General features: G+C 39.7%; 1 protein-coding gene, 1 long non-coding RNA gene and 1 pseudogene across 3 annotated transcripts in view; 1 reads left to right on the forward strand and 2 right to left on the reverse strand.

Annotated features, from left to right (window-relative positions):
- The window catches only part of LOC133509779 (collagen alpha-1(XIX) chain), a 106,336-nt gene that overhangs the window by 74,197 nt on the left and 7,554 nt on the right, over nucleotides 1–24,585 (forward strand). Inside the window, exons 32-49 of one of the 2 annotated variants that reach the window (XM_061837128.1) lie at nucleotides 2,468–2,572; nucleotides 3,656–3,709; nucleotides 4,027–4,080; nucleotides 8,019–8,072; nucleotides 8,179–8,232; nucleotides 8,400–8,444; nucleotides 10,283–10,333; nucleotides 10,468–10,512; nucleotides 12,130–12,156; nucleotides 13,303–13,356; nucleotides 13,616–13,660; nucleotides 15,386–15,430; nucleotides 15,529–15,591; nucleotides 15,996–16,031; nucleotides 17,443–17,487; nucleotides 18,836–18,961; nucleotides 21,557–21,623; nucleotides 21,698–21,835. In XM_061837128.1, the coding sequence (XP_061693112.1) occupies nucleotides 2,468–2,572; nucleotides 3,656–3,709; nucleotides 4,027–4,080; nucleotides 8,019–8,072; nucleotides 8,179–8,232; nucleotides 8,400–8,444; nucleotides 10,283–10,333; nucleotides 10,468–10,512; nucleotides 12,130–12,156; nucleotides 13,303–13,356; nucleotides 13,616–13,660; nucleotides 15,386–15,430; nucleotides 15,529–15,591; nucleotides 15,996–16,031; nucleotides 17,443–17,487; nucleotides 18,836–18,961; nucleotides 21,557–21,623; nucleotides 21,698–21,835 (1,108 nt within the window). The remainder of the gene's footprint in view (nucleotides 1–2,467; nucleotides 2,573–3,655; nucleotides 3,710–4,026; nucleotides 4,081–8,018; nucleotides 8,073–8,178; nucleotides 8,233–8,399; nucleotides 8,445–10,282; nucleotides 10,334–10,467; nucleotides 10,513–12,129; nucleotides 12,157–13,302; nucleotides 13,357–13,615; nucleotides 13,661–15,385; nucleotides 15,431–15,528; nucleotides 15,592–15,995; nucleotides 16,032–17,442; nucleotides 17,488–18,835; nucleotides 18,962–21,556; nucleotides 21,624–21,697; nucleotides 21,836–24,585) is intronic. The other variant, XM_061837129.1, reaches the window with a different exon arrangement.
- LOC133509780 (uncharacterized) lies at nucleotides 9,029–11,167 on the reverse strand. Its single transcript, XR_009797445.1, has 3 exons — nucleotides 11,034–11,167; nucleotides 10,755–10,946; nucleotides 9,029–9,120 (listed from the first exon to the last, which is right to left on the reverse strand). It is a non-coding gene; the product is annotated as an uncharacterized LOC133509780 (long non-coding RNA).
- Nucleotides 21,122–21,240, reverse strand: LOC133510331 (5S ribosomal RNA; annotated as a pseudogene).

Below are 24,585 nucleotides of genomic sequence, written 5' to 3' on the forward strand. Positions count from 1 at the left end.
ATAATTACAGCTTTCCAAAACTAAATACATATTTTAGCATCTTAATTTGACGGGCTCGTTGTAATGCTGATCTCCAAATGTGTGGCTTGAAGGACCAGCTCGAGCAACGTAAAGCCCTTGAGTGCCTCCATCAGGCTGTCTGGGATACATTTAGAAATACCGTTTACGATGTATCTCTCTCTCTCCCTGTTTCCAGTCCCACTCATTTGTAACCTTCAAAGAGACAACTTTATGTGAATGTTTTCATCATACAATATGGGTCATTTTCATGTAATTTCATCAATAATGGCAAAATCTATTCAGCTTTTTTTTTTTATGCCGCCTTGGTTTTACGTGGTAGAATGTCTCCTATGCTGAAACAGCCACACTTGAAGTCTTATTTTCAAAAAGGTATTGATGATTTCATGTTTCATTCATAGTAATGGTCGTTCATATGGACAAGAGCAAATGACCTATTAAAAGACATTTCTTTTTATTATGCTAAAGACAAACGTGCACCACGGTAAAGACATAAACAGCTTGATAAAAATCATGTGAGTTGCACAATTTACCTTTCAAACATGGCATGTACAAGTAGACATAAATGATTGTAATGGCTCATTAATCCCATTACAAAACTGTCTTTATAGAATCAGAATAACAGTAAAGTATATATTAATATCATTAAAATGATTGATTTTCAAAGGCAAACTCAGATGGCAACATCTTCACTGTTATTGATCAGATTACTATATGAAAATGACTGATACACTAAACAAAAATGGTAGATAGATAGGTAGACAAAAGGCCTATTTCAAATATTGTTCACAAATCATTCAAAATGTGTTTGTAAGAACTTCTCCTTTGCCAAGCTATCCATCCACCTCACGTCATCTCGGCATATCTGTGATCATTGCACGGGTGGTTTTAGGGATGCCTGTAAAAAATGTCACTCTAATATGTGCAGTTTTTGTGCAAAGTGAATGTCATAAATGTCACAAAGTTTTGAGGGGGTGTGCAATTGTGATGTTAACTGTTGAAATGCCCACCAGAGCTCTTGCCTATGAAATGAATGAATTAAATGAATGAAAGGTGTTTCACAGAATATGCCAGTGCATCCAATTTGAGTTCCCAACAACAAAACAAGTGTAATTTCTGAACAAATTGCCAGAAACTGTCTCAGGAAAGCATTTTGTATTGCATTTTGTCAGCGCAAACGGACTTTAATAGAAAAATGCTCACATTCAATGACATCTCATTCTGTATGTCTTCTCTTCATGGGTAAATCTTGGTTTTCTCTGTGCAGATGGCAGACACCGTTTATGGCGTCGCGACGGTGATTGCGTTGCTGATGTCTACGTTGTAAATGGAGTGACCCATACCGGGAGGGGGAGGGTTATGTTATAGTATGGGCAGGCTTATGTAACGGACAAGACAGGTGCACTTTAGTGTTGTCATTTTTATATTGTGTGTAGTAAAATTGCACATTTTAACGGTGGCATGTTATTGTGGATAGCGCAAGGCACACCTGTCTTAAAATCATGCGGTCTGGCTAATGAGCATGCATGTCCACATGCCACACCTGTGAGGAGTGTGACATAGATGGATTATCTTGGCGAAGAAGACGTGCTCACTAACACTAATTACACTCATTTGTGAACAATACTGATACTGATACAGATACAGGCCTTTTGTGTATATACAAAAAGTCTTAGATCTTTAATAGTTTTATGAGATGATAAAAAATGGGAGCAAAATTGAAAGTGTGGCGATTATCTGACAAGTATTTGAAGCATCACAGCAGTTTCAGGTCAACATTGAAGCAAAACATTTAAAAAGTTTACCAGAATGCAGATCAACGAACTACTTGCAGAAATATAACATTTTATAACACTCAATTTGTTTCATTTTGATAACTTTGGTGCCAGCACTAACGTGACAAAAACAAAAGCTTTAGAAAAAAAAAATGTCTTGTGTTGCTGCTATGGCGTAACTGAATTCTCTCTAAAAGCTCATTTCGTCTTTACACGCATTCTTTGATCCTAAAAACCCGGATTCCTTTCATTTGATCATTTTCACAGCGGTCTATTACTTCTTAATCAACTGATTTTCTTGCAGATTTTACATTTTAAAATATAACCGTAGAGCAGCTTGTAATGGGGCAATATGCCAGATTCTGCTGCAAGGTTCAGTCCGTATATATTTAGAATGGATCAGGGAAGTTGATATTTAAAAGTCTCACCTAAATGTCACAGCCTCTAAGTTTGACATAGTTCACCACTTACCTCGCTGTGAGATGCTGTTGTTGGGTTCACGTTATTTCTGCTCTGCAGACATTTAAAGAACACTTTGTGTCAGTTAGGGTCTTGTCCTCCACCCTGGGATGTAACATAACAAAGGGTGAAAATACAGTGTTAGGCTCAGATTTGATTATATCTTATTTGTGTCACCACGTTTGCGTCCTCCATCACCCTCCCCCTGCTGCTAGAACGCCTGCAGTGTTTGCCAGATGAGAGTCTCCGGGCTCACTGGGCAGAAGGGAGAGAAAGGTGCCCCTGGAGTGCTTGGACACGACGGCATGGTGGGAGAAAAGGTACATGTGACTCATTATTAAGATGGTTTAAACGCTTGTGACCTCATCGTGTCACTTAACATTAAACCCCGAGTTCCATTGTGGATGTACACTCACATTGGTTTGTCAATAAAAACCCATGAAGTCCAATTCATGACAAATTTGTCAATGTCCAGGGTTCAGAATTGATAACCAGTTCTTTTTGAGAAGCAGTTCCCAGTTATTTGATTCCAAGAAAGTGTCTTTTTACCTGCCTGATGATTCCACTGAGGGATTCTGAACAAAGAACAAGCATTTTGCTGAAAATGCCTCACTCTCTGCTGTCTTTGGGTTTATGTTATGGTGAGAATGATGCAAAAATGAGGATTAGAAAACAAATCTCAATTGTTGTAAACTAGGATGGGGTCTTGGGCGAGCTTGCAAAGCTGCCCTGATGCTCACCTCACTTGGATGTACTTTTGGAGAGGCTTCTCAAAGTTTCTCTGGAGCTACCAGTTTCTAAAAAGTGGGTTTCTGTAATCCCACACTTCAGAGCCTTGTGTTTTGTACTCCTCAGAGTTAACACCGCAGCCATGCAGCGCTCTCTACCTCTACCTCTCTCTCTCGCTATCTCTCTCTCTATTTCTCTCTTTCACTCTGCTCTATGTGCTATATATATATATATATATATATATATATATATATATATATATATTATATATATATATAAAACCATTGTCACATTGCTCATTGCTGCATGTCTCTGCCGCGATTTTAACATGGTCACCATGTAGACTTGGATGCATTACGTCAAAGTGCTAGTGAACAACAGCAGCCAATTCTGGAATTAACAGACTTTGTCAATGCCATTTTCAGTGACAAGTGGAAATTAATTTTGGACACATTGTTTAGTCCCGACGGGCCGTTTTATTTGGTGTCTGTTATATCGGGGTCCATTTTATATAGGTTTCACTATATTGGCAAACTTACCATAATTTCTGGTGTATAATGCACATTATTTCCCCCAAGGAAATTGTCAAAAGTCAACAATTAAAATTTACATGGCTGCTTGAGATTATCCAGTATATTCCCGCCTGTGTGTCTGTGTGTGTGTCTTCTAAACAGGGGGATCCAGGTGTCAGAGGTCCAATGGGGAATCCTGGGAAAGAAGGCCCAAAGGTTAGGTGGCCATACACACATATATAGACAATTTTAAAGTTTTCACTACCTGGCATGTAACTTTAGACTTCCAAAATGTCTTGTAGCCTTGCCAGCTGTAGAAAAAATTATCTTTTTTACTGTGATACGGGCTTGCAGCAAAAGTTGTTGCTATGGATACAGTGTTGCACCACAGTAAGACAGAAGAGAAGTGTCTCTCTGTGAGGTATAACTGAGTGAGACAAGTTTAGATTAGATTTTTGGTTGTATTATAATGCCATATATATATATATATATATATATATATATATAAACAACGTTTCTACCCACTCACACAGGGAGTGAAAGGAGAGAGAGGCTTCTATGGCCCAACAGGAGATAAGGGCGATGAGGTGAGTGCAAAACAGTGTAAGAAGTTGGCACAAAGTTGACAGTCACATATTTGAATGCCAAATCTGATGACCTTTTTAGTCTGATCAGCATATCAAAAACTCTTTGAAACTGCATTGGCAACATTCCCCATGGTTTGCCCTCTGAGATGATACTTTGTTAGGAACACGGCAGATGGCAAAGAAAAAAGAGCAATCTCGGGTGCCTGGTGGTGATTGGCATGAGGATTGAAACATCAAACTGGATGGAGGTTATGGGAAGACAGAAATTGGAGTCTTCCAATGGACAGATAGATGTGATTTTGAATGGACCAATAAACCAGATGGGCATCTGGACTCTGAAGTCATAGGGATGTCCCGGAAAAATAACCACATTTTTTATCCTGGTCTAAAGTCTGGAGCAGGAGTCCAGCGACAATCGACATGCTACTAGTTGGAGATAGCTCTCCACGAATGGGGGTAGTGGACATTGGTTGGCCTACTATGTGTGGCCATTTGTCTGAGGAAAGTATTCCAAAGAAAGGCTCACAAAGACTCCTAGGGTATTACAGACCGTGGAGGCAAACTGGGGTCCTCTTTTTGAGACCACATTGTAAGGGATGCTACAACCCCAAAATATGTAAAGTATTAGAACTCGGCAGTCTCTATCAGTGATGAGAGCTTCAGCAAGGAGCCTTTTTTTAAAAACAGTCCACGATTATAAGAATAACTGTGTCTTCTCAAATGAGGAAGGCCTGTAACAAATACGTGATGTGGAGCCAGCAGGAGCCTTGTTACAGGTGCAGAAAGAACAAGCTGGAAAAAAATTGCCTGGCATCTAGAAGAAATGTTGACCACCAAAAACATTTCTTCATAATCTAAAACCTCACCTCGGAGGTCGGGTGATGTACAGTCAAAAGGGCAGCCACTAGGCCACGAAGTCTTCACGAGTGCATTCAAAACTGTCTTCTTCAACTCAGCCATAGTTGTTATAGTCTCTGGCACTCTGTCGTCTGAAGGTGGAGAATAAAGTCTGGAGAGGGCAGGTAGGTAAGTGAGAAATCAAACCTGTCAAAGAATAGACCTCACTGTGCCTGACGGGAATTAATTTTCCGGGTGGAGTGAACATTGGAAAGGTTCTTGTGGTCTGTCCAGACAGTGTAAGTTTGAGTAAAATTCTCCAAACAGTGCCTCAGCTCCCGCAGAGCTGAAACTCAGGCAAGTATTTTTTTGCAAATGTAGTTCTTTCAGTGGCACTCAGGCCTTGAGAAACGAAGGAACAAGAGTGCAGCTTTGTCAGAAGGGGATCTTTGAGAGAGTACTGCTCAAACTCAAAAATTGGGGGCATCAACCTCCGAAAAATTATTGGAAACTGGAATCTGGATGTGTTAGTGCAGGTCCGAAAGTAAACACCTGTTTCAAACTATTGAATGCTGAGTCTCTGGGGCCAATCAACCAAAGCCTGAATCAGTTTTAAGTTTACCCTTCTCCAAAATTAACACCAAAAAAGGGGATCGGCATGAAAACAACATTTCTTGACCTTTACAAAAACATCCATCCAACATCCGAAACAATATTTCATGACCTTTACAAAAACAAATGTCTCATGGAGGCATTGTAAACATAGCCTGTGTGTTAAATGTGTTTCTTGAGAAAATAATTAATGTTATCGAGGTATGAAATCCAAAATTACATTTACTCAATGTTGGAAAATTACAGAGCCCAAAGGGCATCCCTAAATATTTTAAATGCCCCATCAGGGTGTTGTAAAGGCTGTTTTCTTTTTATCTACTTTTTTATGTATACCAAATGATAAGCATTACGGAAGTCCATTTCGATGAAAATATAGCAGTTATGTGGCGTAAACCCAGGATTTATAAGAGGCACGAGGTACCCATCTCATGAAAGGCTGCAGAAATCAATGCAAAATGTATCCTTTCGTGTAGAAGGTTCATCTTGTGTTTGGGTTTTGTATTTCTTTCATTCAGATAAATAATTTTTTTTGAACAGCTGGTATCCTTACTGGAAAAAAATTAGGCCTATCCTAACTGGAGAGGATCATGGATAAATAAGACCCGCAGTGAGAGAAGATGAAATGTTCTTTTCCAGCATGTTTCTTTCTGATTTGGAGTAGTTGTTAAGCTTTAAAGAGGGTAAACACTCAACACGAGCAGATTAATGGAGCATTTATCAGGACAACGAAGGACCAAATATAGAGCCCAATCGTTACAAAAAACATAATGTAAATCATGATACTTCCGGCAGCTGATAAATCAGCAGACTCAACAGATTTTGTGCCTGTGAAGGAAGAGAAAGTAAGAGTGGAACAAAGACAATATGAATGACAATATGTACTCCAACTAGAGAGGCCAGGTTTGGAACAGACTGTTTGCGTTTGCGCTGCGTATTGTGTAATTTGAGGCAAGTGACACTGAGGTCAACAGGAGCTGATAGAAAGGAAATGATGAAAATGTGTCAGTTTTACGGAAATCAACTGGCGGAGCATAAACCTCCTGGGGTTTCTGTAATTTTAACTGATCAATGACATAATACTCAACAAATCTGGGTCCATAAAACTCTTGTCAAGCCCTGAGTCTATCAACATCAGAAAAGGAATCTTCTCCACAGCCAAAAGTTGAAGTTGTCTGGCGGAGGGGTCACTTGAAGAGCAACTAACAACTGTTGAGCTTCTGGTGGGTAGTTGAGGACGAACCAGACATTCAGGCATAGCCTTAGACCTTGACTCCCCACAGAGCTGCATGGGCTTATTGGCACCGACGACGTCCAACGGAGCGTTTTGATGATGTCACAGTGAGGGTGCTTTGGTGGCAAGTTGATCCCGCAGGAAACAGCTGCATGAAGAATCCGCACTCTGTCACTCTCTATCACACAGTTGTCCAGATAGATAGTCCGCGAGATGTGAGCCTCCAGCATCTTGTGCTGCAAGTTCATTCTTGACCTCATCTGCTCTTGGCCACCTTAATGCAGAAGTTTTAAAAAAAAAATGCAATGGATAATTTACCCTTTAGTAGTTTGTTACCGGCCTCCTCACATTATAGTGGGTGATCAAAAATTATCATATCAGTACACTGTACACAGCTTTACCAGATGGGAGACCTATCATAAATGCTATTATAGCTTTGTCCCAGGAGTAACGGCTGTTCATCTAACAGAAGGTTGAATTGGTGTAAATAATTATCCACAATTACCTCATTCCCTGGAGTATCTGACATGGTATAGTTTTCTAATACCCCGTAGTATCTAGCTGGGTGTGGAATTTTAAGTTCCTAGTACTCTTCTAATTCGCATGGCGGAGGAGCGGTGGGAGGAAAAAAAAACAGGATGGAACGTCGTCAGAGCTAGCAGGCATAGCTGATTGTGGCTTGCTTGTAATGTGCATGGTCCTCTCATTTCCAGAGGTTGCCAACATAAAGAAAGGCTCTGAAGAACATCTATAAGCTCCTGCAAGGACTGTGCATGCGCCCAACCAGATTACTTTGGCTGAAGAGACCTTTTCATAATGACTCAGTTTGTATGGGATTCATTTTCTGACCGGATTATTCAGTTGATGGTTGGACACCAAAGCAGAGTGTTGAACGAGTAACTTAGTCTTTCTATTCCAATAATCTTGTAAGTAAGAAAAACTTATAACAGAAAGCACTACCAATGAGAAGGAACATAAACCTCTACTAAAGCGCTACTCAGTGTAGGAAAAATGGTATTTAAAAAGTACAAAAGAACAATAAATAAACAGGTGTGTGCTGCATAATTTGTAGATAACTGTGGAAAACATAGAAGAGCCAACAGACAAAAAGAAACAAAATTCAGAGTAGATCATGATATTTTGGTTTGGATTCTTCAGATTCTGACCACGTCTTTGCATATAATTGTGAATAATGTAAAATGCAAATACATCACTTTTGTTTGATATTGATGTACGTGAATAATCTCCATAATCTCAGGGGCCTCCTGGAGTCCCGGGACTTCCTGGAATGACAGGTCGCACCGGGGAGCCGGTAAGATGCTCTTGCTAATTAGGAGCTGTCAAAAAATATGTTGTGTTATAATGTCTTGATAAAATGTGTATGTGGAATGAAAAGTTTCCTGTTGTTTTGTTTACAGGGGCTAATGGGTCGTCCTGGACCAATGGGTCAAACAGGATCTAAAGGGGAAAGAGTAAATTTTTTTTTTTTTAAATTCAGTGTTACTCCCCACTTTTGTCTTTGTTTATTTTATGGGATATTTTAATGTCAATGGGTTTAATTGGTTTAGAACAATGATTGAAATACATTATTTCTTTTACCAGATTTATGTAAGAAATCTTTCTGGTTTCTAAATGACAGGGGAGTGAAGGACCACCTGGTCGACCAGGCCTTCCAGGATCTCCAGTAAGTTATCAGACAAACAAATTCTGGGTGCCAATTACAAATGTGCTAAGTGTGGGAATTTTACATTATAATTAATGGGAATTCACTGTTAATGGTTAATATAGGTTGCTTTTTCAATTGTAAATTTCAGATAATACAAACCACTGAATAAAAACACATTATTGCACAATGAAAAGACAAATTTCAAAGAGTAAAAAAGCACCATAGTGTATCCCACCACATCCTTCAATTGTTTGATCCTATATGTTTTGGTTTTATTCAATCAAGGCAACTTTCTGAATGATGGCCAAACAGCAAAAGTCTGGTTTTCCAAAATGCTTGGGAATTTCTCCAAAAATAAATTGAAGAGGGCAGCGGGTTAGATGACTGGTTAGCATATCTGCTTCACAGTTTTGACCTGGGTTCAAATCCATCCTCGCTTGTGTGGAATTTGCATGTTCTCCCCGTCCTGCGTGGGTTTTCTCTCTCTGGGTACATGGGTTTCCTCCTACATCCCAAAAGCACACTTGGTAGGTTAACTGAATGGATTCAAGATTAAGCATAAATTGCCTGTAGGTGTGAATGTGAGTGGAAACGATTGTTTACATGTGCCCTGCGAATGGCTGGCGACTGGTTCAGAGTGCACCTCGCCTCTCACCCAAAGATAGCGGCGATAGAGTCCAGCACTCCCATGACCCTAGGGAAGATAAGCGCTATGAAAAATGGATGTATGGAATAAATTGAAGCCAATTATTCCTCAAGTCAACCGATGCAAACCTTTCCAGAAGATGCAGGGCGTTGTCACTCAGTCACTTTTGCTGACATGAGTGTGAGCACCAACTATGATGCGTGCGGGTACTTGAATATTAATTGATAAAATGATGTAACAATGACAACAACTTCAAATACACTATTTTTGCAAGCAGTTTGATGTTTAAAGGTTATTGCATTCAGTCGACAAATGGCATAGAGTCAAAATAAAATTTGTACCCATAATATGTACAAAACGGTAGTAAAAGCCACCTTTTACAATCACAAACTTTGATATATATATTGATTATTATTGATTCTAGCATGTATGTACTCTTTGTTCTTATTTCATGTTAATTTGAAAGAGCTCAACAAATTTCAACAAAATTTTCCATCAGGACACATCACTCCCTTGACATGTCTTGGATGCCCAAGTAACCTTGAGTATGCTTTATTTCAGTATTTAGTGCAAGACGACAACAAAAAATGACAAACAAGTACAAATATGATGACATTGTGATGACCCACTTGCTGGCAATGAACCATGTTCGCTTCCTCTAAAAGGCCAGTGAGTAAGCGCTTCCAAAGCCAATCTATAATTCATCAGGCATCCCCTTGAACCTGCCTTACACCCCCACACACCCTGGCCTCATAAAGTGCATTCTGGGAGGACAAGAATTGGCTCAGTGGCCTGAAAAGGGCACACGCATCCACTTGCCTCCAAATGAGCACCTTAACTCTCTTTCGATTTGAACAGCTTATATTCACTGATCTTAAACACACAAAAAAAACAAAACAAGATATGTATTGAAATACGTCCGTAAGTCGTGCAGGGTGTACCCTCAGTCTCAGACCTCGTAGTTATTCTCACTTCTTGGAATAAGTGAGGGCAAGTAAAGTTGTAGTTTTGCTTTTTTTTTGTTCTGATTCATCTCACCATCATTATCAAATCACCATATGAGGTATTGATCGCTCCCATGTAACTTTCAAAGCCAATGCAGTAAATACCAGTCTGGGGCATACTGTCCCAACTCTTGATGCATAAGAATCACAATAAGGAAGCTCTGTGGTATGAAAGGTGTTGTGATTTACTGCTGGTTGTGTTTTAGGGGGTACCCTATGTGGAGGGCAATGGGATGAGCAGTCTGTACAAGCTGCAGGTAAAAACCTTTACTCATTGTTGCAATGTCATCAATCATTTTCGAAGAAAAAGTCTACGCCTGTGGTTAAAAAAAAATCGTTTGACCCATATTGTGGAATGGAAGGCCATAAAGTAAAAATTATGTCTTTTCAGAGTGGTGGAGCTATTTTAGGACCCCCTGGGGCTCCTGGTGCTCCGGTAAGTATAATCATCATTACGCCTGAAGTGATTCCTTCAAAGTGCACGGTGAAGAAACATCACCAGACAGACATTGTTGGTTCTAGAGAACCGCATAAGAAAAAAGAAATATCGGCCCTCGGGTATTATCTCGGCTTCTGAGGCCCTCAAATCACACTCGGTCACATTCATTGAGAGCCGCCCCTGCTGCTTGGTGGGGTGAGGCTAAGAGGCCCCCTGATTCTCAGAAAGGTATAACTGACCTGCCCCGGGATGCACAAAACATCACCGATTTGCAAATGGAAGTCACGAGTTCAGCCACACAGTGCTAAGCCAAAATGGTCTGCTTTGAAATTTCACGTGCACTGCTGTTCCTTATCAGGCAGTTTGTAATCTCGTCAGACCCAGGGAGACATCCAATCAAAGGCCCCACAGGGATCATTCTTCCACAACACCTAAGGGTGACAGAAAATAAAATCTCCATGAGCCAAAGTGCGATCTGAAGGATTTCACTCCCTTTGCTGCCTACTTCATGAACTCACCTCAATTTCGGGAATTTATATGGAGCACACTACAAGTACAGTTCACATGTTCCAAATGTGAGATTTTCCTGTAGCACTCGGCAGGTGTGCTGGATTACTTGCTCCAAACCAAATGATATACAGTACATGTAGTACACTGCAAACATGATCCAAACCAGAATAGTCACATAATGCAGAATGAAAACATTAGTATTTAAATGTAATGTGTTGGAAATATTTACATTTCCAAAGATGACTATCTTACATGAAAAACATGTCAAAGATCATCAAGGGAAACATAAAAGGACTGCAGACATAATTTTGCACATTTGATAACATGACACACATGGTGCAAGTATGATGTAGCACAGTGCAAGCATTATCAATTACATTTTCCAAACAGGATGCTTTAAAGAAAGCACACTGCAAACATGATCCAAAGAACAATGAATTACATACAGTATAGTGCACTCCAATCATGATGACTTTCATCACAGGTGTAAAACTGAAGGCCCAGGGTCCGGATCCGGCCCGCCATGGAATTTAATGTGGTCCAGACTGAAGCAAATTACTCTTTGTGCATCCTTGTCCAAAGATGCAAATTGTCTTAATTTTGATTACATCTAGAAAACATGCTAATTTTTTTTTTACCGACAGAAAAAATCTGAACTGAACAATAGTTGAACAATCTATTTGCCTTGGCTTCTGATATAAAATGTATTTGTTTAGAAATTTATGTATGTATGTATGAACATGGCAATTGTATATTTGTATGATTTTATAGTTATATTGGCACTTTGAGAGAAACCAGAACTACAATGTGGACCACACCATAAACGTATTTGACTGACCTGATTTACACGTTCCAAATATTATGACTTACTTACCTAATGCAACAAAACATGATCGGTTTTATGTTCCAAAATATGAACTTTTTAAAGATGTATTTACCTGTTGTGTTGAATATCATTAGATTGAGCAAGTGGTCAATAATGTTATTGCTCAACAGTGCATATCATAAGCCTTGTTGATTCTGTTTAAACAGTAGCAGAATACCACTTGAGTCAATATACATGATTTTTATGAGAGTAATTGTCATATTTATTTCCTTTTTAAGGGCCCCAAAGGAGATGAAGGACTTGCAGTGAGTTGAAACTTTTTTTTTCTATGAACTAAGTGTTTATTGATTTGATGTTTGTTTAAAATCAAGCCAGAGTTGTCAGTTTTTTTGTATTGAAGTGCATGCTCACTTTATACCGCGAAGTCAATGCACTCAGAAGCCTCCGACTGTCTAACTCCAGTACACACGCAAATTATCATGTCTCCTGAAAATATGAAATAGTAGGACCACATTGTCTTGCCAGTGGGAATCCATGAATCTTCTCCGCTCTTCAAGTGCCCCTCCGTATGACCCAACCACTTTCTTATTGATGCCTGAAAACAATCCACACAGATGTGGAAACAACTCTGTTCCTGCCATCATTGTGAATTCTTTATTCGCACGGGGCAAATTGTAGATGTTATTGTTTTGTTGCACTGTGATTTTTCACCAGGATGTTAATTTGACATTTTAATAAATTGTGCGAGCGGCACCAGTGCCATGGTAAAATTGCCTCAATCCGTCTCACAGCTGATCCCTCTGACTGCCCCGCTCTCCCCTTAACCGGCCTCCCTTACTCGTGACAATCTACATGTGTGACAATTACCTGCACAATCCATCTATGTCAGCTCCAGTTGCCCCTCTTTTCCATGTAATGGCGTTTCTTCATGGCAGCTTGAACAAAATGAGCTCAATAGAGGCCATCTCTTGTTCATGCAGCTGCAAATAGCTTTCTATTTTTAGAGCACAAAGTAAGTCTGATTGGGAATTTTAAAATGGGGCGGCTCTTTCTCCGTCTCATCTATAGCCCACAAAATCTGACAGCACATGCCATAGATCACATAATATAATGGACCGAGACTGAAGTATTGTCCCCTCGGGATCATCTTCGTATTGACGTGTATTAATAGCCGACCATGTGCTGAGAGCAGGGATCGAACAGTGTGACGTCCCGCGTCATGCAGAATTTAATTTACTGTGAGCCATGTATTTCATCTATGTTTGATGGCCTAACAGTTGCTGACAGCCATAAAATAGCCACACCTCCCGAGAGCTCTTCAATTGCACTTATAAGATGGAGAGACCAAAATAGCATTAGAGTGGATGAAAACAAATTTAGTATTCACCAACAATGACCTCCCATTTTTTTATGTTTGCATAGCTAAATGTGTCATTTTTGACTACTCTTAGGGGGAACCTGGGCTCATGGGATTACCGGGGCTCGAAGGTCTACCAGGTGCTAAGGTAAGCGGAAGCGTCTCATAAAAGTGACAATAAAACTTGCAAAGAAAGTGATGATCACTTCTCTGTTGTACTTAAACAGATAACTGCTCTCATATAAAATCCATACAGTACAGACCTAATTCTTTCTGTGGCTACACCTTTAGTTGTAGATGGTTTCCATTTTAGTATTTTTATTTTTTTTTAAAACATAGCACTTCACTTTGTACTACAATATGTATTCAATCTCCACTGTGTGAGATAAATGAAATGTTTCCGTTAGGGTGATGTTGGTCTGTCTGGTCCCCCCGGAATACCAGGCCCTACAGTAAGTTGGTTCCTTTTGTCCCTATTTATTGATCAGCTGATTAGGTACACTTGCGCCATCCATCCATTTCTTCATTTTCTGTAATGCTTGAGCTGGAGCCTATCCCACCTGATTTCGGACAAACTTTACGGTTTCACACTGACCTCTTCACCAGTGTAAATAGACAATCAACTATACTACTGTATAAAACGTGCAGATGTACGCAACATTGTGGCTGTTGTAGTAAAAAAAAAAAAAAAGTGAGTTTGTGTTTGATACCTTCTGAAAACTGCGGCTGTGGATGTGTTTACAATCAACCATATTCAATTCAACCATCATATTCAATTAGAAGCTCAAATTAAATCGAAATTGGCACACCCCTGATATTCAATTAAAGTGCCTCTAATTTACCAAGCTACAAACATATTCTAACAGGCTTTTCTTGACAATTTTTTTACTTTCTACCAAAATCTTGAAGAGTTTGCACTAAATCTGACTAGTATTTGGAACTCTTCACAATGTCATGTTCCTGGTAATTTTACTGTTGTGCCATACTTTCTTGACTGTGATCCATGATATATTTATTGCCTTATATATAAATTACTTTGTTTACTTTGCTTTCCACATCTGTTTGGTCAGTGAGAAAGCTCTGATACTGTGGAAGCTCCCTGTGGAGCATGGCTTGTACCGTATATCAAAAATATCAGGAAAGCCTGCTGGAACATCAGAACTTTATTTGGGTTAATCAAAGCACTTTAAAAGGTGGGAGGTGTGTGCTGACACAGAATTAACATGACTCTGACTGTGAATGGTTAATTATGAACACATCTCCGTTAATAAGATACTTATAAGATACTTTTGTGACTACACTATCAGTTTTACTTCTACTCCCCTGAAAGTTCAAGAAACTTTGTCAGCTGTTTTCAACGTTATGCATACATGACATACATACCTGAAATAGTATTCCTCTCAGACTTGTGGTGCTATAATAGACTAAACTATGAAAAAATAAATGAATTAGATATAAATAAACTGGTCTCGAAAATGTGTACTTTGTGCCTTATACGACAGACAATATAAACAACATGGCTGGCTAAGTTAGCAAGATTACTCGTCTTTTTTTTAACCAGTGAGTTGTACAGGGCCGGGACGGTGCCAAAACTGGTTAGAGCGTTGGCCTCACAGTTCTGAGGACCAGGGTTAAATCCGAGCTCTCCCTGTGTGGAGTTTGCATGTTCTCCCCGTGCCTGCGTGTGTTGTCTCTGGGCACTCCGGCTTCCTCCCATATCCCAAAAACATGCATTCATTGGAGACTCTAAATTGCCCTTTGGCATGATTGTGAGTGTGACTGTTGTCTGTCTCTTTGTGCCCTGCGATTGGCTGGTTACCAGTTCAGGGTTTACCCCCGCCTCCTTCCCCATGATAGCTGGGATAGGTTCTAGCACTCCTGTGACCCTTGTGAAGATAAGATGCTCAGAAAATGGATGGATGGAGTTGTACAGGTTATAGAACACATTAATGGTGGTAAAATGATTTATCTTGGTCTCATTTTTTCATACATGTATTTCCATTGCATTTGAATATGGGTGCCTCGACTTTTTCTCTCTAGTGGATGACCAGTGGTGTGTTTGTGCTCTACAGCTTGGTTCTATTATAAATGAGAGGCTGCACAGTTCCGCCACACATGACACCATTGAGGTTCTGTCAAGCACTGACAAATTCTTTTCTTTTGCCTCTGACTGACAGGGAAAGCCCGGCCCTCGGGGAGAACCAGGTATCCCAGGAGAGCCGGTGAGCGGCAGCCTCCAACTCTCTTTGAGCTGTCAATCCGCACGTCATTCCTTTATCACTGCCGACTGACATCTTGGCTCGTATCTGTTCTCTGACAGGGTGAGAGGGGGCCACTTGGAGAGACGGGGTTCCCGGGACCCGAGGGACCGCAAGGTGTTGCTGTAAGGATCTACATGTATGCCCTTATAATCACAGCTACATGCTCCCAAAGCACCTGAGTGGGGATGTACAGGCTGTAAACCTGGTTTTGGGCCAGACTGTGGCCTTTTAAGTGCTTCAGAAGGTGTTGTTGCACCACTGATATATTGAAAAAAATACATGATACAAGAAAAACTGCGAATACAAAAATGTTTGCCAATGCATTTACATCCCTCAATGTAATTACCATAAAAGATGGTTTCTGTAATTTTCCCTCGACAAGTGTACAATGGAAGCACATTGGCCAAGTAATCAGGATCATTGAGATATCCCATTAAACTGGAGATTAGCAGAGGTGCAGTGGCGCTGATCCAATCGAAGGAGCTGATACAAAATGTCTTTGTTTTTTGTTGCGCTCCTTGAGCAGGGCAAACCTGGAAAAGATGGAACTCCCGGCTACAAGGTGAGTTCTACGCACGCCATCAAAATCCGCTTATAGAATGTGCTTTACATCTGTCAAGTTGAGGAGATGGCACAGCAGATTTTTATCCCAACTGTACCTCTTTCAAGCTACCTGAGTGCGTTAAACTAATTTCCATACATTGTTGAACATTTTAATGATTAAACTAAATGGAAGGTTGCCGATGTAGTACTTTGTTGATTTGTAGTCCTTTAAGTCCAAGACCAGCCAATGCTTGCAGGCAATTATTAAATCTTTGAACCAAAGACAGAAAAGATTCTTCTCGATAAAATCTCATTTATTAAACATTTCCCAAGAACTCATACAGAGAAGGCATGCGGCATGCACAACTCATTGCACATTTTCCCTTTTTACTTACAATATTATGTCACCTTGCACACTAATGACTGCCCCAATAGTTTATTGTCTTCATCTTGATTATGAATTAATATTCCTCCAGAATAATCTCAGCCCTGCTCTGCGCAGTCTCGTTACATCTCACTACCCTGCCACCTGGCTGTTGTTTTTTTTGGTGGAGAAACAGTGCCATCTAGCAGGTGGCTTTGCTCCTCTAGCTTGACTGTCTTCGATTTGTGGGGGAATGTAAATCTCTGGGAAGCAAGTCAATGGGCTAGATGATAGATTTAAAGCACCCACCAGGCTTTGGGGAATAGGAAGTGGTTAAGATTAAAGAAGGTAAGGGGAGTATTGCCCCACTTAAAAAACAAACATCACATGCCAGCCTGTCTTGTGTGGCTCCATTAATCTGGGTAGAAATGGATCCAAGGATGTTCCCATCGGTGTTGCAGAGAGTGTGTTTAAAGAAAGCAATGAATGGTGACAGGGTGGAGTTGGAAGACGCAAGATGTTGTGACATGCTGCCTGAGAGCTCCACTTGGTATTTTCGCTCCCTGCTCCTCCATACAGTGAAGTAGAAAGAAGCCAACAGGAGTGATGCAGAGAAACCGTGACATTGTAGAAGGTGAACGACTGCAGGAAGCCAGACAAACAATACACCTGGGCTGGCTAATAAGCAATCAGTTCTCATTTATCTTGAGAAAAGCCTGCATCTCTGTCACTTAAAAATGTGTCCATTTTGTGTTCGCCATGTGATTTTCTACAATATTTTTGACAAGGATTAAAATGCATTATTATATATAATGCATACCTTCATAGTTTATTATGTAATAGGAACTGTGCATTTTGTGGAGTAATGAATGTTACCAATGAGAAAGCGAAGAATATATCATTTTTTTATCCTCAATTTTTTAAACCCAATCCAATGAAGTTGGGCTTGGGTTGTCCAAAATCTGTATTGTATGTTATTCTGTCTTTATTAACGTTTTACTCAACATGCGTACTTCAAAGGGAATTGGGTACGTGTTTAAATATGTTTTTTTACTCTCATTTAAAGGGTGCGCCAGGGAGACAGGGGGACAGAGGATCTAAAGGTGAACGTGTAAGTACCAGCTTTATTACTGTATATGGCAAGATGCATCTAGGTAACAGTCCGTTCCATAGTGCTCTGAGTTAAAAACAGTCAGGTGGATTCATGTTCTCCCCATTCTTATACGGATTTCCTCTGGGTATTCCAGCTCCCTCACACATTCCAAAAACACACTTCTTTGGCTAAATTCTCTAGTCTGACCATGAATAGTTGTTTATATGTGTTTTGTGATTGAATGGTGACCAGTCAAGGGTGTACCTAACCTCTTACTAAAATTGGGTGGGGTAATCGGTTCAAGTTAAATGAGGACATGCAGTATAAAAATTGCAATGCAGTGCTACACTACTGCAAAAAGATAGTTATGCCTGGAACAAACTAAATCTAATCAGAACCAGATCAACAAAATGACAATTATAGTCTCACCGTCATATGGTATATACACTCACACCCTTTTTAAAGACATGCTTATTTTATGTGGCAGAACTTGATTTGTTTCATTTTATTGCTCCTATCATTTCATTCCTTTCCTCTTTTTTTCAGTATTTATTTTGTGTGTTTTTCCACTATGTATCTTTTTGCAATATGGTTTGAACGGGTGGAAAGCACTTTTGACAACAATGTTTTAAATGTGCTCATCAAATGAAGCTGGGTTAGATTGGGTCATACAATATGCAAGTGTGTGATAAACAAAATTATGACGTCAGATTTATTATAACGTGTACAGGCTGATTAACTTCAACATAAATCATTTAAAGATCTCATATTTTGCAGTGTTATCTTGGGAGTGGAAAGGGAAGTCACAGAGCTTCACTGGTGATGTAGATAAGCTTGAGAAATTAAAATGACCTGATTTAAGGACTCCCATCAGAAAAATCTCTGCAACTTAGAGTGGTGTAAACTATTTTCATTCATATTTTACATGTTGACTGAGGCACCATCGAGACACTATCCATCCATCCATTTTCCATTCCGCTTATCCTCAACAGGGTCACGGGTGTCTTGGAGGCTATCCCAGCTATCTTTGGGCAAGAGGCGGGTTACACCTTGAACTGGTCACCAACCAATCGCAGGGCACGTAGATCAGCTCTTTGAAGTCATTTAAATTACAGTACAGTTTAGTCTAGTTCAGGCTAGATTAGTCAAATTTATGAAACGTACTATTAAAACAGATACTGGGACTGGGCCATATCTTTTCAAAAGGGTGACAGCATAATGTCATATAATTATGACAGAATGTAATGGAAATGTGTCAATAACTCGAGCATCTTTTGAGGAATTTTCATGTATTATCACAATATTAATGAAACTGTGAAGGCCGGCAATTCAAACGGCATCCTGTGTTGTGTGTTTAATCATGCAGGGCGATCCAGGAATTCCCGGAGAGAGAGGTGTCCAGGGGGAAAGAGGACGCCCAGGAGATGGGGGCCTGATTGGCCCGAGTGGACCACCAGGACAAAAAGGAGATTCTGGCCCTCCAGGACAGTTGGTAAGTAATGATTTTAACAGTAACTTTTGCTGGAACCGTTTCCAGAGATTCTTTCAACTGCAAATTTGTAATTAAAACTGATTATTGATGTTGTGGTTCTGTGATCCCTGAAGATCAGAGCTGGGGAGATTGAAACAGAGAGACAAAGCTTACTTTGACCATTGGTCGTAAAGGGTTGATGACTGTAGTTTAAAATGGTCCATTTGATGACATGACAAAAGCTTTATAGAGACGAAAACAAAAAAAAAATTAAAATAAAAGACAGAGGACACACATAATATATGTGTTCACTGTCAGCAGGTGAATCAGACCTCACTTACCCCAGGATCATGTGCTCCTTAGAACTGAGGGAGTCTTGACCGCCAGCTCTCTGTTCAAAGGGTTAAGGCTTGTTAAGGGTTGTTCCTGCGTATTACACAGTGAACTGTAACCGGTGACGGGTGCTTGATTAGGCCGGTTTTGAGAGAGACTTGCCCATGTTCTCACAGCCAATTGTGATGCGCCGGCGCCGCTCATATTAGCCTTTACTTTAACAGAGAAATCTTAATAGATGTCAAACACAACTCTAACCGCACTTCTTTAAAGCTGCTCCCTCCCATATGGTCTAAAGCCCTTGCAATTGATCCGGGTAGGATTAGACAGTCTTGATATGACAGCCAGGAGCTGTTATTGCATTTAAAATTAAAATGTTAAAATTAAAGCCTAAATAAACTTTCAAAAACAGAGTTTAAATAATCAGTGGCTGCATTGATAATCTGTTATTAGGTCTGCTAACGCTGACAACACTGCACAAATTATTCTGAAAAGGAAAAGGAAGGAACATTTTTCTTTGCTTAGAAAAAGGCACTTTCATTGACAGAATTTAGCAAGGACAGGGCTTCAATTAATAAAAAATAAAAATAATAAAATTCTCAAAAAGGAACAAATAATACAAGTGAGAATAATAAAACTCAGAAAAAGGAACGCTGTGAGAAAGATCGACTATCTTACAATGAGATGAAATGTTCCAGGCTGGCAACTTTGAGATGAAAACCAAAAACATCATCAGCTCAAGGAGAACATTTGACTTCTTTCAAAGTTTCAAGAATTGTTGAATGAAAACAGTCGAAAATATGAAAAAATTTGAATTGAGAAGCGGCAGGGATGCAGAAGAGAGCGCTCTAGGGCTCAGGCTCTGTAGTTAATGCTAAACTCCTCTAATATATTCCAACGCATTCTCAGTAAAATATTCAAAATGCCTTTAAAAGTAATAATCATCCTGTGCCCCACACAAAAACAGACGAGATGACGCAGTTAGACCTCAATATCTAAACTTTGAGTGAGCAAGAGCCTTGGCACGTCGTCTTTGTTAGTTATTTGTCCTTTTGCCAAAAAAAAACTAATCATATGATGAAAACTTCCCTGAATGGGTTGAAACTTCATCTAAGTGGTTCTCTGTTACCACCAAAAGCTCACCTTTGGAAGAGATAAACATTTAGTTCTGCTCAAAGAACTGCTTTATGCACTGTCTTTGTTTGAAGTTAAAAGTTCTCCTGTGAATGTTCAATCTAGTATCAAAACATCATTCAATTCATTCCTTATATCACCATCAACATCATTAAAATCACTTTTTTCAACAAATATGTACTGTAACATCTCATTGTAACCTTCGTATTTACAATAACAGGTCCTAAACGCTTCATCAGCTATTTCACATATCATTGTGTGAGCCCAATTATTTTGTGTTGCTATCACTTAGTTACCTAAAATGAAAAATACATTAAGATGTTACAGGTTTTGAAAATAAGCATTGAGCTACCAAATAACTAAAACTGTATGGTTACAATTAAGTATGCACCTGATTACCAATCCGATATTTTTCACGTAAAGGTCATATTTTGTATTATCAATTACTCATTTTATCAATTACATTATATACTTTTCAGGCCTATCAGTGTCACCAGTTGACACAGGAAAGAGTAGATCATAATCAGAACCCCAACGTTGGACATCCATACTGTTACTATTCTACAAATGAACTTTGTACCCAGCATGAAACTTTTCAGAACTCTTCTTCTTCTTTTCCTTTCCATCATCATAGATGAACGCATATTTGTTTGGCACAGTTTTACGCCGGATGCCCTTCCTGACACAAGCCCTCTGCATTTAGTCAAGGAGAGAAGCTTACAGCACCTGGTATTCCCAGGTGGTCTCTCATCGAAGTACTAACCAGGACCAAACCCGCTTAGCTTCCAAGATCTGATGAGATTGGGCGTTCTCAGTGTAGCATGGCCGTAAGCGTGAAAATTTTCAGAAATCTCCAGGGAAAAACAAGTTGCTTTGATTACTTTATTGTAAACATCCTCCACGTTACAAAGACTTGGATAAAAGCGAAAATTCGCCAAAACCCTTTAGAGTGATGGACAGTAATCGTAATCACCCTGGCTTCATCTTCGGCGTGTTCATTTCTACAAACAGACTGGAGGAGCTTGTTAAGATGAGGGATAAGATGTGCAGAATCCTGACTTCCATCAAGTTATGACAATTATCTCAACTTAATCACTGCAGCTGACATTTCATTCTTAGAGCAAAATTAATTTCCATCTCTATCCACAGGATGATTCCACCTTCAGGGAAGAAGTCAAAATGTTCATCAGGACAGAAATATTAAGAATCTTTGAAGGTACAAATGGATTGAAATGTGTGCTTGGTTTCATCACATTTTTATTGTAACATTTGGTGTGTCTTGTCGTGTAGAAAAGTTGTCAAGCTCTAGCGTCCTTCAGAAGCTGCCTGCAGGCATCTTAGCCTCACAAATCCAAGGACCTCCAGGACCACCTGGCAAAGACGGGTTACCAGGCTCACGAGGACAGCCTGGTTCTCCAGGTCCTCAAGGTATGATCTCCATCCGCCAAGGTGAACATCTGGAGTGGCGCAACACCTTATTTTATTACATCAATTATAAGTGACATGCTTAATATGGACTGTATAGGGCTCCCCGCTGAAATTTTAGGAATCTGTTTTTGTTCCCAAACCATGTCTAACTTATCTAGCAGGGATGTGCATCCCCTTGACTGAGGTCAATGAGATTAGTATTTCACTGCACTGCCTGTAGCACAGTACATTTGCATTTCGATCAATATCCGTTCTGACTTTTGAGAGTATGCAATGCAACGAATAGTGAAGTGCTGATTTGGTACTGTACGAACAGATTTAACATTGTGCTATCTTTGTTTACAGATTTATTTTGATATCGTGCGATCTCTGTTTCTAGGTTTAAAACACGTTTAACAATGAGGGGGGAATAAGTGTACTTTGCATTTAGTAAATAACCAAAGTCAAACAAATGTACAGTATGTTTGGACACTTTTTCATTGATCATCAGTAAATTGAACTTTTGCTGGTATTACAGATTTTAAGAATTTTTTTTTTTTAATCTTGGAATGAGTTTACCTGGAGAGTGAAAGGTTTTTATAGTTTCTAAACCACATTCCACGGGGGTAGCTCTCTGTGTACAGCAATAAGGCTTAAATTAAACCAGAGGCAGTTTTTCTAGTGGGACAAATGCATCATCAATTCTTATTGTTTGCTCATTCATATTGTTTACGTACTCTCACTGTCCCCAAAATTAGTCATACCAGCATAACCTAAGAACATTTGAGACCTAAATCATATAAATATGTTTATTATTTTGTTTGTATTGTTGTTTGCACTGTGGAACTATAATGCATAGTCCTTAGAGATGTTACTAATATTTTGGTTTTGACTACACTATCATACACTATATTCCCAAAGTATTCGCTCACCTATCATGACTCATATAAATTTACGTGATAACCCATTCTTACGCCATAGGTTTTAATATGACATTGTGGTACCCTCTCCATTTATAACGTCTTAAATTCATTCGGAAAGGCTTTCCACAAGGTTTAGAATCTGAATCAGAACCAGCTTTACTGTCCAAGTGTATAAAGACACACAAAGAATTTTTCTCCGGCAGACGGAATGTGTTCATGAGAATTTATGACAATTTTTCCAAGTCACACACTGATGATGCACAAGAACGTCTGGCTTTCAGTTTTCTAAGGGCTTGAGGTCAGGATTGTGTTGGCCAGTTAACTTCATCCACATCAAACTCTCTCATCCTTGTCTTTATGAATCTTAATTTGGGGACTGGTACCCAGTCATGCTGGAACAAGAAGGAGCCATCTCCAAAGTGCTCCCATAATGTTGTCCAAATCATTAGCCCCTGAGCTCCAATGAAAGGAACTCTGAAAGCTTCAGCATCGCAAGACGTTTTGGACAGTCAAAAATTTTGAGGATTGCCCCTTCCTGTTCCAACAAGTCTGTGGACCAGTCCACAAAGCAAGGTCCATAAAGACATTAATGAAAGAATTTGGTGTACTGTAGATGAAGTTGGCTGCCCGTAACCCGATAGAACACCTATAGTTTGATTTTGAGTGGACAGTTAGCCAGGCTTTCTTCTCCAAAATCAGTGAGTGACCTCACAAATATGCTCTGGGAAGAAAGGACAAAAATTTCCATGAACTCACCCCTAGACCATGTGAAAAGCTTCCGAATAGATTTGAAGCTGTTGCAACTGCAAAGGGTAGACCAACATTATATTAAACCATATGGATTTAAAATGGGATATCGTCAAAAACCCTGTGAGTCAAGCCAGGTGACCAAAACCCTTTTGGCAATATACGTAGTATATCAGGGATACTTCACAGTACAATGCAGTGACACACTATGGCAAAAAAGTTAGTTATTTAGTCGGTAGGTTAGGTACTAAATCAAATAAATGATTTTCAGCAAATCTTGTTGACATTGAGGGCATGAAATGAAATAACCTACTGTGATGTAGATTGACGAATTTATTTCTACTTTTTGTCACCCGCTTGTGTTTGGCCCAAGTTGGGCAGTCATGCACCAGATGGCACTGGAAAGAAAAAAGCTTGCTTGGGGGTTCAATTGTCATCCATACTTTTTAATTTCATTTACAAGGCTCGTGTGGAGTAGTATTGCCCCACAAATCTATCTGCATTGGTTTTCATTTTGACTGTGGTGTACGTAATGCTGTGGCTAGTAAGTGCGTATGTAAATATGGGCCACATTAATGCGTTACGCTATTTTGTAATCGTCCTTATCATGTTCATTCTTCCACCACACAATTCTACAATGAGGTGATCTTTAGTAGCTTCTATTCTATATGTATGAATAAGCAAGTCTAACAAATGGTTGATTGATTAAAATTAGATCTGCAGCAGGCTGCCAATGGAGAAAAAAAAGAAAGCTACCGTTTTAATTTTGTGGGGATTCATGGGTGTTTTTCTCTTTAGACTGAGGGGCGGGAAGCAGAGGAAAAAGGCCAGGAGTGTGTGGTGCACGGCGGCTGTCTGGGAAATATGAAGACAAATGAAGATTTGACTGTGAATAAGAGTTTTTATCAGTGCATACAAGAAAAAGGTCTTAATATTGATACCTCAGTCCAGGGATTTGGGGGGGGGCACGAGTCACGAAAAGGGTGCGCTGTTAGTGATCCCACTGCCCAATCTTTATTCTTCCACCTGTGTTTTGCATCTACCTCACAGTGGCCACATGTTTACACAACTAAAAATTTGAAATGCTGCTGCTCCCATTCA

Source organism: Syngnathoides biaculeatus, chromosome 12, assembly GCF_019802595.1.
Source record: "Syngnathoides biaculeatus isolate LvHL_M chromosome 12, ASM1980259v1, whole genome shotgun sequence".
Lineage (NCBI taxonomy): Eukaryota > Metazoa > Chordata > Actinopteri > Syngnathiformes > Syngnathidae > Syngnathoides > Syngnathoides biaculeatus.